This window comes from Pyrus communis, chromosome 13 (genome assembly GCF_963583255.1).
Source record: "Pyrus communis chromosome 13, drPyrComm1.1, whole genome shotgun sequence".
NCBI lineage: Eukaryota > Viridiplantae > Streptophyta > Magnoliopsida > Rosales > Rosaceae > Pyrus > Pyrus communis.
Genome location: NC_084815.1, coordinates 1,405,775 through 1,420,073, shown reverse-complemented (window position 1 = coordinate 1,420,073; position 14,299 = coordinate 1,405,775). Strand labels below are relative to the sequence as shown.

Below are 14,299 nucleotides of genomic sequence, written 5' to 3'. Positions count from 1 at the left end.
TATACACCATACAAATAAAATGCTTCAATGGTGGGTGAACTTACCAAAAAAGAGAGAATCCAATAAATTTATACACCATACAAATAAAATGCTTCAATGGTGGCTGGACTTACCAAAAAAGAGAGAATCCAATAAATTTATACACCATACAAATAAAATGTTTCAATGGTGGCTGGACTTACCAAAAAAGAGAGAATCCAATAAATTTATACACCATACAAATAAAATGCTTCAATGGTGGGTGAACTTACCAAAAAAGAGAGAATCCAATAAATTTATACACCATACAAATAAAATGCTTCATTGGTGGCTGGACTTACCAAAAAAGAGAGAATCCAATAAATTTATACACCATACAAATAAAATGTTTCAATGGTGGCTGGACTTACCAAAAAAGAGAGAATCCAATAAATTTATACACCATACAAATAAAATGCTTCAATGGTGGGTGAACTTACCAAAAAAGAGAGAATCCAATAAATTTATACACCATACAAACCAAAAACTTCAATTGAAAGTGAATCGTGGGAAATGATCATTAAACTTGGTGGGTGGAGTTACCAAAAAAAGGAGAATCCAATAAATTTCCACATCGTACAAACCAAAAACTTCAATTGAAAGTGAATCGTGGGAAATGATCATTAAACTTGGTGGGTGGACTTGCCCAAAAAAAGAGGGGAGGGCCGCTTGTTGAAGTGATCATGAAATGACATACATATGCAAGTTCCTCTATAAATGTTGAAGTCACTTGCTCTTGTTCGAACCATAAGATCTAAGTTCTCAAGTTTTCATGCTTTCAATTTCAGTCCTAATGGCATTTCATCTCCCACTCTTCTTCTCTCTTCTCAATGGAAGCTCTGAGATTTGAGTTTTTACAATGAATCAGTGATTTTAATACTCATATTTTACCCGTGAGTCTAGAAAAAATTATAAAATATTCGATTTATAGTGCCTATAGTTAAAAATGGAGCGTCAAAGTATCTACTCTTTCTATTTTATATATATGTACACACACACACACAGAGAGAGTTTGTTGTTGTGTTGGTTTAATTATCCCTGCTTTAACTAATTAAATTTAGTTTTCGACTAATTAATCACATTGTTCTGATCTCATTCGTACTTGCTAATTAATCGCTAGAGTGAAAATGTTGCAGATGGCAGTGTTGGTGGCACTGGCAAGCCAAGATGCTTATCCACAGTTATCTCACGAACTCTACTGGAACTCGGTCCTGCCAAACGCACATATGCCAAAAGCTATCAGCCAACTTCTCCAACCTGGTTTGTATTAAAAGACTCTTCGTTTTAGAGAGCTTTTCTCTATCTACAATAATATCGATTATAAAATTTCATTTTAAAAGTTGTCTGATCTTTTGGCAAATGTAAATTTTTCCAGTAAACATAGAAGTAATTTGTAAATTTTTCAAATGCAAGAACCAACGTGATCAATCAACGGTTGAAATTTATATATGTTCCTCCCAGTTTCTTCACTTTGATTAAATCATTTGACATGGTGTTGAATTAATCACTCTTAAATAGTTTAATAATGCGTTGCTAAACTAATTCGCAGACTTCAAGATTAACGAAGATATGAGAATTGCTGTCGAACTAGGGAAGGGTACCAGTTTTGACCTCATTGCAGGAGAAGAAAACCCTAGACTTGCTGGAGGCACAAATGTCGATCTTGTTGAAAAAGATGGGACGAAACCTACATATGTTGGATTAGCACAAGAACGATCCCTCTTTCTTTACCGTAGTAATCGTGCACTTGAAGGATCCGCCTTTGCTTACGGTAGTAATCATGCACATGAACGATCCGCCTTTGCTTACGGTAGTAATCATGCACATGCCACTCATGAGAATCATCAACTCCATAAAGATGACAACCCACAGGCAACTCTGTTCTTCTTGGACAAGGACATGCATCCTGGCACAACAATGAACTTGAACATCACTAGAAATTCGAATACGGCGAATTTTCTGCTGCGCAAAACCGCAGAGTTGATCCCTTTCTCGTCGAATGAATTACCTGAAATTTTCAACCAATTTTCAGTGAAATCGGAATTTGTGGAAGCCAATATAATTAAGCAAACAATTGAAGAGTGCGAAGCTCCAGGGATAGGAGGGAGAGGAAAAATATTGTGCCACCTCGTTAGAGTCAATGATTGATTTCACCACTTCGAAGCTCGGAAGAAACATTCAGGCATTCTCGACGGAGGTGTTGGAGAAAGGAGGAACCATGTCCATAATTTCTATGAAGAAGCTTGCAGGTGACAAAGCCGTTGTGTGCCATAAGCAGAACTATCCGTACGCAGTGTTTTACTGCCATGCAACAAAACCTACAAGAGCTTACGTGGTGCCCCTGAGAGGTTCTGATGGGGTGAAGGCTAAAGCAGTAGCAATCCGGACACATCAGAATGGGACCCACAACATTTGGCCTTCAAAGTGCTCAAGGTTAAGCCCGGGACCATTCCCATCTGCCACTTCCTTCCCAGTGATGATGTTGTTTGGGTTCCAACCCGCAAATCTACATTAGTAGTTGAACCCATCAGTTCTACTTGATCATCCCTGACTGACGTCTGAGAAAGCTTTAATTTGGAGGTAATTGGTTGTCTAAATAAAGAGGCTCTCAGTTCGATTCTCGATTCCCGCTTCTTTGTTTGTTAGGTGTGTTTTTAAGTCGAGTTGCGCTTATGTATTTGTCTTTTCACTACAAGAATTGCAAGTATATGAGGCAATTTTACTTTCATTCAAATCTCAGCAAACTCACTAATGCAGAAACCCCAACCGTCCAAAGCACACACAAACGCCACATTCCCTTTCTGGGGTTAAAAAAAAAGCTCAGATTTTCATCACTACCCCCACATCCCCCGCCGGCCCAGAAAGTGTAGCATCCATGTCGGACAAGTATTTCTCGCTCTTGTACGCACTCACAATCCAATTAACCTCATGAACAATACGCACTAACCTCATGTAAGCAAAATACTTCAATTGAAAGTGATTGAGCGACGAATTGTGGGAAATGATCATTAAACTTGGTGGGTGGACTTACCAAAAAAAAGAGAATCCAATAAATTTCTACACCATACAAACAAAATACTTCAATTGAAAGTGATTGAGCGATGAATCGTGGGAAATAATCATTAAACTTGGTGGGTGGATTTACCAAAAAAAAAGAGGGGAGGGCCGCTTGTTGAAGTGATCATGAAATGCCATACATATACAAGTTCCTCTATAAATGTTGAAGTCGCTTGCTCTTGTTCGAACCATTTGTGGGAAATGATCATAAAAAAAGAGGGGTGGACTGAAAGAGATCATGTATGTGCTGTACTTTGCGTTCCGTGAAATTACTTTATTACCGGAGCGACCCACTAATGGAAAAAAATAGGAGTTATTTGGTAAAGCATGTCATGTGATGTACTGAGAGCAAAATAGATTGGTGATGACGTTAAGCATGTGAGAACAAAATCTCATATCATATATTGGACAAGAAGTCTAATACTCCATAATTGCAAAAGCAAAAGCTGTGCTAAATTTAGATCAAATGGTGGCGGCTTTGGCGGAGGACGATCTGGCTCGGTCAACGAGCCAGAGGAGCTGGGGGTCGGGGAGCGAGCAGAGTTGGGCGTCCACGAGTTTCCGGGAAGTGTGGCAGGCACCACCGGATGTGCTCAACAGAAGCGGGCAGCAGGACGACGAGGAGGAGCTGCGGTGGGCGGCGATCCGACGACTGCCGACGTATGACAGGTTGAAAAGAGGGATGCTGAGGCAGGTGCTGGATAACGGGAAGGTGGTGACTGATGAGGTGGACGTGAGGAGGCAGGGAATGTAGGACAAGAAGCAGTTGATGGAGACAGGGCGGGCTCTGGGGTAGCCCAAGTAGCGTCCGTCTAGGGCCCCACTTTAGAAGGGTTCAAAAAAAATTTATATCTTGGAATTAACATATAAATATAAAATAAAATAAAATAAAATAAAATATCATAATTCATTTGCTAGTGCAGTGGAAATGTTGGCTTCATTTTTCTTTTGGGGGTGTTGAGTTTGAAACATGAAGCTGCCTTTCAGTCATTATATTTTTCTTAAGTTTTCTTGTTTTTCAAATTTACTGCCAATCCATCTATCATACTCTCAATCCATTTGTCCAAATGCATATAAAGTTATAAAACTCAAGTCTCTTTGCAATCCTTTTTCTTTCAAGTTCTCATTCTCTCCATTTCTATCGAATGTTTAAACCAACTTCACATTCTCTCCATTTCTATTGAATGTTTAAACACATTCTCTCCATTTCTATTGAATGTTTAAACTAACTATCATATGATATTAAAAATTGTACTTTAAGGTAATCAAAACTTTGAATTTTATATTTTTCTTTTCAATAACTTTTTATTCAATGGATTATTTTAATATTCAATTCGTTAGTGTGATGTTGATTTTAGAAGAAAAGAAAAACACAAGAGAAACAATTGGCGTTGAATTTATTATACTAATCAATCAAGTTGTATTGTTAAAACTCTCTTGATCATCAAGTTTTATTGTTCTTCACTCTTAATCTTAAACAATTGACTGCAAATATTTATTACATTTGTGTCTAAAAAAGTAAATCATGTCATGTTTAAATAATGTTTGTATATTATCTTCTTTTCATATTAATTTTTAATGATATTTAATGTAAAAATAGAACTTTTTATGTATTTAGTAAATTATTTTTTATACAAATCAATATACAAAGAACAGGAGATTAGAGCCCCACTTCGAAGGCTCGCCTAGGGCCCCCAAATTCTCAGGGCCGGCCCTGGATGGAGAGTATACTCAAGGTTGTGGAAGATGATAACAAAATGTTCTTGAGAAGACTTAGAGACAGAACCGATAGGTTTGAGACTCTTTCTTTCTTTTCTTTTTAGAAACACGATATTTTGAACTACTCTAATCTGCAGACGGGTTCAAACTCGAGTGCATGGGTTGGTCACACTGCCCTACTCAACTCTACGAAACTTTGTCTTCAAAACCCTAGTTTTTTTTTTCCTTAAAAGAATGATAATCTTTTGCCTTTTTAATGATCTTTTTTATGTTTTTTTTATTTGGGTTTTTGCTACTTCTGTGAATTTTGTAGAGTGGGGATTGAAATTCCGAAGGTTGAAGTTCGATACGAGAATTTGTCGATTGAAGGAGATGTGTATATTGGGAGCAGAGCACTGCCTACTCTGCTCAGTGCTACCTTAAACACTATTGAGGTTTGATTTCTTCAGATTTTCCATTTTTTTAAGACTAGTTTATGAAGGAACTTTTTTTTCTTCCTTAAATTTGTAATTTTCTTTCAATTTTTAATGATTTTTCAAGATGTTTGTTTGTGGGATTTTTCAAGACTAGTTTGATGATTTTTCAATACATACGATGGTTTTGATTATCAAATCACTTTGTAAGATGAAATTGATATATACGATGGTTTTTTAAAGATGTCCGTTATTTTCTTTTAAGTGTTCTTTTTTATTTGATTTATTCAATATGACTATAAACGTACATTTACATTAATATAAATATACTTTGTATACGTGTTCTCTTATTATTTGCTACAGAAAATTCTCGTTTACACCATCTTGAAATGTTTAACTTCTAAATCCATGCCCCAATCAAGAGAAAAGTCCAGGGATGGCTCCCCTGTCCTGTCATTGCCCTCTCTCTTGTCTATTTCTTCTTGATTATTAGCTCCTACGGGCTGTGGCAATGACTTGTCACCGACTAGTACGTATCATCTCCTCAGTCTCTTCCATCGCTTTTTTTTTTTTTTTGGGAAAATGGTTTTATTAAACCAACAAGAAGCTTACATAAACAGAGGCCTAAATACACATAAAACACAAGATAAAAGATGGGCCTGCAAAACAACCACAAAGCCCAACCCGTGGGTTGAGCTGACAACAGAAAACACTGAACAAACTCTAACTGCCAAGTTCTCTTGCTGCCGCCGAAGCACTCCCCGACAACCACAAACCAGTCTCTTCCATCGCTTTATGTTTCATGCTTTGTTAAAGAGGGGAGGGCCGCTTGTGTTTTCTTGGATTCTTTTAATAAATTTCTACACCATACAAACAAAATACTTCAATTGAAAGTGATTGAGCGACGAATCGTGGGAAATGATCATTAAACTTGGTGGATGGACTTACCAAAAAAAAGAGAATCCAATAATTTTCTACACCATACAAACAAAAAACTTCAATTGAAAGTGATTCAACGACGAATCGTGAGAAATGATCATTAAACTTGGTGGGTGGACTTACCAAAAAACAGTGGGGAGGGCCGCTTGTTGAAGTGATCATGAAATGACATACATATGCAAGTTCCTCTATAAATGTTGAAGTCACTTGCTCTTGTTCGAACCATAAGATCTAAGTTCTCAAGTTTTCATACTTTCAATTTCAGTCCTAATGGCATTTCATCTCCCACTCTTCTTCTCTCTTCTCAATGTAAGCTCTGAGATTTGAGTTTTTACAATGAATCAGTGATTTTAATACTCATATTTTACCCGTGAGTGTAGAAAAAATTATAAAATATTTGATTTATAGTGCCTATAGTTAAAAATGGAGCGTCAAAGTATCTACTCTTTCTATTACACACACACACACACACACACACAGAGTTTGTTGTTGTGTTGTTTTAATTATCCCTGCTTTAACTAAATAAATTTAGTTTTCGACTAATTAATCACATTGTTCTGATGTCATTCGTACTTGCTAATTAATCACTAGAGTGAAAATGTTGCAGATGGCAGTGGTGGTGACACTGGCAAGCCAAGATGCTTATCCACAGCTATCTCACGAACTCTACTGGAACTCGGTCCTGCCAAACGCACATATGCCAAAAGCTATCAGCCAACTTCTCCAACCTGGTTTGTATTAAAAACTTTTCGTTTTAGAGAGCTTTTCTCTATCTACAATAATATCGATTATAGAATTTCATTTTAAAAGTTGTCTGATCTTTTGGCAAATGTAAATTTTTCCAGTAAACATAGAAGTAATCAATAACGAGAATCAAATGGATAAATGATATCCGATCTGCCTTACTTTGGTGTATATGAAGAATTCTTCACTCGGGATCTGAAACAAATCATATCTCGAGTGGCCAAGCAACCAATTTGAAACAAATCGTATCTTAAGAACCTCCACATATATATTGCAACACAAATTCTTATATGCAATACATGCAAGAATCAAGGTGATCAATCAACGGTTGAAATTTATATATGTTCCTCCCAGTTTCTTCACTTTTATTAAATCATTTGACATGGTGTTGAATTAATCACTCTTAAATAGTTTAATAATGCGTTGCTAAACTAATTCGCAGACTTCATGATTAACGAAGATATGAGAATTGCTGTCGAACTAGGGAAGGGTACCAGTTTCGACCTCATTGCAGGAGAAGAAAACCCAAGACTTGCTGGAGGCACAAATGTCGATCTTGTTGAAAAAGATGGGACGAAACCTGCATATGTTGGAGTAGCACAAGAACGATCCGCCTATGCTTACGGTAGTAATCATGCACATGCCACTCATGAGAATCATCAACTCCATAAAGATGACAACCCACAGGCAACTCTGTTCTTCTTGGACAAGGACATGCATCCTGGCACAACAATGAACTTGAACTTCACTAGAAATTCGAATGCGGCGAATTTCCTGCTGCGCAAAACCGCAGAGTTGATCCCTTTCTCGTCGAATGAATTACCTGAAATTTTCAACCAATTTTCAGTGAAATTGGAATCTGTGGAAGCCAATATAATTAAGCAAACAATTGAAGAGTGCGAAGCTCCAGGCATAGAAGGAGAGGAAAATTATTGTGCCACCTCGTTAGAGTCAATGATTGATTTCACCACTTCGAAGCTCGGAAGAAACATTCAGGCATTCTCGACGGAGGTGTTGGAGAAAGGAGGAACCATGTCCATAATTTCTGTGAAGAAGCTTGCAGGTGACAAAGCCGTTGTGTGCCATAAGCAGAACTATCCGTACGCAGTGTTTTACTGCCATGCAACAAAACCTACAAGAGCTTACGTGGTGCCCCTGAGAGGTTCTGATGGGGTGAAGGCTAAAGCAGTAGCAATCTGCCATGTGGACACATCAGAATGGGACCCACAACATTTGGCCTTCAAAGTGCTCAAGGTTAAGCCCGGGACCATTCCCATCTGCCACTTCCTTCCTAGTGATGATGTTGTTTGGGTTCCAACCCGCAAATCTACATTAGTAGTTGAACCCATCAGTTCTGCTTGATCATCCCTGACTGACGTCTGAGAAAACTTTAATTTGGAGGTAATTGGTTGTCTAAATAAAGAGGCTCTTAGTTCGATTCTCGATTCCCGCTTCTTTGTTTGTTAGTTGTGTTTTTAAGTCGAGTTGCGCTTATGTATTTGTCTTTTCACTACAAGAATTGCAAGTATATGAGGCAATTTTACTTTCATTCAAATCTCAGCAAACTCACTAATGCAGAAACCCCAACCGTCCAAAGCCCCCACATCCCCCGCCGGCCCAGAAAGTGTAGCATCCATGTCGGACAAGTATTTCTCGCTCTTATACGCACTCACAATCCAATTAACCTCATGAACAATACACACTAACCTCGTGTAAGCAAAATACTTCAATTGAAAGTGATTGAGCGACGAATTGTGGGAAATGATCATTAAACTTGGTGGGTGGACTTACCAAAAAGAAGAGAATCCAATAAATTTCTACACCATACAAACAAAATACTTCAATTGAAAGTGATTGAGCGACGAATCGTGAGAAATAATCATTAAATTTGATGGATGGATTTACCAGAAAAAAAGAGGGGAGGGCCGCTTGTTGAAGTGATCATGAAATGCCATACATATACAAGTTCCTCTATAAATGTTGAAGTCGCTTGCCCTTGTTCGAACCATTTGTGGGAAATGATCATAAAAAAAGAGGGGTGGACTGAAAGAGATCATGTATTTGCTCTACTCTGCGTTCCGTGAAATTACTTTATTACCGGAGCGACCCACTAATGGAAAAAAGTAGGAGTTATTTGGTAAAGCATGTCATGTGATGTACTGAGAGTCCAACGTACATCCCCTTCACCCCCGACAGCCTTTCGTTTCTCATCCTCCTCCAACAGTCCAACGTTCATCCCCTAATTATTTTATTATTTTAATTTTTAATTCCCAAAAATATCAAAAAAGTTGCAACAACGATGGACGATCGAAAATACGAGAGGAGAAGCAGACTGGGTCCACCCACCCATCCCCATGCAACTCGCAACGGCACACGTGGCATGGAGCGCCATGTTAATGAACCCACACAAAAAACTCCAGTCACTCTCGCACTCCGATATATGTGTGTTGCTTCACTCAACTCACGTTTCTCCCGGGAGACGAGCTTCGGGACTCCGCAAAACGAAACGTCCTTGAAGTTCCGGATCTGACACACCCTCCTTTTCCTTTTCGGGGAACCAACATCAGCTCTCGGGGATGCGAAAGAAAAGAAGGAAGTCGTTAAGTGAAGAAATTACAGCAAAAAGTTCTTCAGAAATTGCTGGTGCTTCGAATCATGCACCAAAGAAAGGAATGGTTTTGCCCTTCCAACCCCTTTCGCTTGCGTTTAACCATGTGAACTGCTTTGTGCATATGCCCCCTGTAAGTCAGTTCATTTCAGACATTTTATTCCTGATGCTTCACATGCTCATTTCGACCAAGAAATATACTTGTTTTGGTTACTGATTTCAAGAAATGAAGACTCTTCGAGTTGAAGAAGATCGCCTTCAATTGCTACGAGAAGTCAGTGGTGCTTTTAGACCGGGAATATTGACAGCGCTTGTAGGTGTTAGTGGTGCTGGAAAGACAACTCTTATGGACGTCCTGGCAGGTAGAAAGACTGGTGGATACATCAAGGGGACCATTAACATATCTGGTTATCCAAAGAACCAAGAAACATTTGCTCGTGTATGCGGTTATTGTGAACAGAATGACATCCATTCCCCCCATGTTACTGTCTATGAATCTCTCCTGTATTCAACATGGCTCTGTCTTGCTTCTGATGTCAATACACAAACACGAAAGGTATGTTGCACTGGAATCTTTCTTATCTAGACTTTAAATTGTATTTTCAATTTAATCTTGAAATCTTATTTTCAATCTTCTTTTTAATGGTGATACAGATGATTGTTGAAGAAGTCATGGGTTTGGTTGAGCTTAATCCAATAAGAAATTCTCTCGTTGGCCTCCCGGGACTAGATGGTCTTTCAACAGAACAACGGAAGACTAACTATAGCTGTGGAGCTGGTTACTAACCCCTCTATCATTTTCATGGATGAACCGACATCTGGTCTTGATGCCAGGGCTGCTGCTATTGCCATGCGTATTGTGAGAAACACGGTGGATACAGGCAGAACTGTTGTCTGCACAATTCACCAGCCAAGCATAGATATTTTTGAATCTTTCGACGAGTTACTCTTGATGAAACGTGGAGGGCAAGTCATTTATGCTGGACCCCTCGGCCGCCACTCTCACAAGCTTGTAGAATATTTTGAAGTGAGTTTTCCATTCACTTCTTATTTCTTGTACGTCCTTCACTAGTAATTTTAGAGAAGTGATTTCCGCACGAGCCCTATTTATTTCTCGTCTTACATTGAATAAATCAAAGGAGAATCAAGTGACAAAATAAACGAGTTATGCAGAAGAAGAAAATGCATGTGTGGAAGTCATTTCCTGTGATTTTAATGTTGTTTGGACTCGTATCTTTAACCTCTACAGGCCATCCCGGGTGTGCCCAAGATCAAGGATGGTTACAATCCTGCTACATGGATGCTTAAGGTCACTGCTCCTGCAGTTGAGACTCAACTTGATGTGGACTTTGCAGACATTTACCAAAACTCCTTGCTTTACCAGTAAGTGTCGTAATATCTTTCTCGTGTAAGCTATGATTTCTAGTTTTATGATTCTTACTCTTCCTCTTGATGTTCTTTTAGGAGGAACCAGGAGCTTATCAAAGAGCTTAGTACATCGGCTCCTGGGTCCAAAGATCTCTACTTCCCAACCAAATACTCTCAACCTTTCCCGGTTCAGTGCAAAGCTTGTTTCTGGAAAATGCATTGGTCGTATTGGAGAAATCCTCAGTACAATGCCATCCGATTCTTTATGACCATTGTCATCGGTGTCTTATTCGATCTTTATCTTCTGGCAGAAGGGACAGCAGACGTAAGCTCTGGTTTTTTAACTGCAAATTTGATTAAATCATGTTATTGGCATCTCTATTTATTAGGAACGAAATTTTTCTTGTAACAGAGCACAACAGCAAGATCTGATAAACCTTTTGGGAGCTATGTATGCTGCTGTGCTTTTCCTTGGAACCACGAATGCTTCTGTGGTCCGATTTGTTGTCGCCATTGAAAGAACAGTTTTCTACTGCGAAAGAGCTGCCGGAATGTATTCTGAACTGCCTTATGCATTTGCTCAGGTGATGTATAAAATTGACAAATTGTTAAGACCTTTTGGTACACATCGTATTACATGATTGACAAGTTATCCCCCCTTTTTTTGCAGGTGGCTATAGAGACGGTCTATTTTGCAATCCAAACATTTATATATACACTTCTTCTCTTCTCCATGATTGGATTCAAGTGGAAAGTCGAAAAATTCATTTGGTTCTACTACTATATCCTAATGTGCTTAATCTACTTCACGATGTACGGTATGATGGTGGTTGCACTCACTCCGGGCCCCAGATTGCTGTCATTGTCATGTCCTTCTTCCTCTGTTTCTGGAACTTGTTTTCCGGCTTCCTCATTCCAAGACCGGTACGTCATATCAAAATTAAGGGCCTATTTGGGATTGTTTCTAGAAGAGATAAAAGCGGTTTCTGACTATCAAACATTGTTCTAACTGCATTTGGTAGAAAACCTTAGCTTCTAGCTCATAGAAGCGTTTTCTGGAAAAGCACTTCTAAAAAACTGTATGCAAGTAGAAATGCTTCTTACGAAAACATTCCCAAACTAGCCCTAAATATGCGGTCGATGCACATTGCTTTCATTTAACCTCACTACATGAAAGTCCATAGTTCAAAAATTAACCTTGAATTTCTATTGTGTTTGCAGCAAATACCAATCTGGTGGAGGTGGAACTACTGGGCTTCCCCTGTGGCCTGGACAGTTTATGGCCTTGTGACATCCCAAGTGGGTGACAAGAATGCTGACCTTATCCTGCCTGGATATGGCACCATGCCATTGAAGAAGTTCCTGAAAGATGACTTTGGTTTTGAGTATGACTTCCTTCCGGCCGTCGCCGCGGCACACGTCGGCTGGGTTCTTCTTTTCTTCTTTGTGTTTGCCTATGGCATCAAGTTCCTCAACTTCCAAAGGAGATAGAGAAAGAACCAACTTTCAATTCTACTGCAGTTGTGCTCCCCTTTATGAAAATAGTCCGCAATACAGATGCGTTGACAAACTAGTTTCAAATCTAGGGTACGTACTTACATTGTCATACACTATACTCATAATAAAGTATCCATTTGACAGCAAAATTTGGTATAAGCGTATAATCAACGGATGAATTGGATCCTATGAGCTGGTGTAGAACTGTAGAGCTGATAGATTGTTCAGATGCATCAATTGTAATGATATAATTTGTTTGAAGTTTTTGCCTGAACGATTCGTGTTGTATCTGTCTTTTCTGCACATGTCAAGCTTGTAAACTGGAAAATTTGTTGCTTAAATAGCACTGAAATTCCTGAAAATTTTGGTTGTTGCATCAAGCTATTGTCTTGTATATTAGAAATTATAGAGCGGTTGGAAGACCGCTCAAGAATTCAGGGAATTTAACGGGTGAATGTGATTCAGTCAAAAGGCTATGTACATGTGAGGATAGTTCCTTTCATAACATGAACATGTGAACATCACGTAATATTTATGAGAAGCCACCACGACACAACTGATCAGAATTCTCCCCCTTCTTCTCACACTTTGTTCTTTGTCTCATTGTTTTTATAAAAAAATGAATAGAAGATATTGATGTGATTTAACCATTTAAGTAAAAGGGGAATGAAGAAAAAATAAATTAGGAGATGAGAGAATCTTCCACGTTGAAAACGAAGGCCAAGAAAGTGACTTTCGTTAGAGAGAGAGAGAGAGAGAGAGAGAGAGAGAGAGAGAGGGGGGACAAAGAGTCACATAAAGGCTATAAAAGGGCCGGACGGAATGAGATCATGTATGTGCTGTACTTCGCGTGCTTTATTACCAGACCCACTGATGGAAAAAAACAGGAGTTATTTGGTAAAGCATGCCATGTGATGTACTGAGAGCAAAGTAGATTGGCGATGACGTCGCGTTAAGCAAGTGAGGACAAACTTTCAAATCATATATTGAACAGGAAGTTTAATGTCTATAGATCGCTCGCATCATTTAGTCATTGTCACAGTTTTGGAACACTAAGTAATGTAGATCCAGCAGCTCCATCTTTCATCCATAGATCCAAAGAAGGTAGCACACCAAAGCAAAAATTAAAATCAAGCAACTCTCCTTTAGAGAGCAATCAAACTAGCAAACTCGCTTAAAGAGAGAAATCAAAACCAAATTCCAAAACAATTCATGAAAATTATTAGACATAAACAAAATACAAGGTCTAATTAATGTTGCTGCTGCACATCCTCTAGACATCCGAGAGCCATATACCCTCTAAACCCATAGTAGGAACACATACAAGATTCATCACTACAAAAAGGATATCACACCCCTTTTTACTTTTCTCACGCATTTTTAATTTTCGACCGTCGGATCAAATGAATTGAAAAAGATCAAATGACACAAATTAACAAGGGTGTAAGGAAAGTAAAAATAGGTGTGGATAGCACACCCCAAAGGATAATGGTAACTCCACCATCGTTTAGGCTAAACCCAATCCCGTCACAATGCGACATCTTACATGGCTTCTAGCTTCAATCCTAAATCGAGAGTGATAACTGTATTCAACTTACCGTGTGCATGAGCTAAAAGATTATGACTATGTTACGATAATTACAGCATTTTACGACCACAATTTAACTAAGAATTGAATTATTAGATACCGATAAAAATGTAACCTAGGTGAAAATAACAAAAATATTCACCTAAAAGTGGCATCACAAAAGGAACCTTTTATTTGGGTTCAATGACTATAGAAAGGTGATTTATTTGATTGGATTTGGATATAAAGAATCACTAAAGTATATCCCCTTCACCCCCGACAGCCTTTCGTTTCTCATCCTCCTCCAACAGTCCAACGTACATCCCCTAATTATTTTATTATTTTAATTTTTAATTCCCAAAAATGTCA

The 14,299-nt window shown here is 38.5% G+C and overlaps 1 protein-coding gene, 1 long non-coding RNA gene and 2 pseudogenes across 2 annotated transcripts; all 4 read left to right on the top strand.

Moving 5' to 3' along the window:
• The first annotated feature begins 670 nt into the window (after positions 1–670).
• On the top strand, positions 671–2,640 carry LOC137712755 (BURP domain-containing protein 6-like; annotated as a pseudogene).
• A 3,555-nt stretch (positions 2,641–6,195) lies between these two features.
• LOC137712756 (uncharacterized) lies at positions 6,196–7,490 on the top strand. Its single transcript, XR_011065240.1, has 3 exons — positions 6,196–6,516; positions 6,754–6,877; positions 7,333–7,490. It is a non-coding gene; the product is annotated as an uncharacterized lncRNA (long non-coding RNA).
• Positions 7,491–7,499: 9 nt separating this feature from the next.
• On the top strand, positions 7,500–8,426 carry LOC137713319 (BURP domain protein RD22-like; the record flags this gene model as incomplete). The annotated part of the gene is made up of 1 exon (XM_068452602.1): positions 7,500–8,426. A coding segment is annotated over one exon (753 nt), but the record flags the coding sequence as incomplete, so codon positions are not given.
• A 1,683-nt stretch (positions 8,427–10,109) lies between these two features.
• On the top strand, positions 10,110–12,925 carry LOC137712754 (ABC transporter G family member 34-like; annotated as a pseudogene).
• Positions 12,926–14,299: the final 1,374 nt, after the last annotated feature.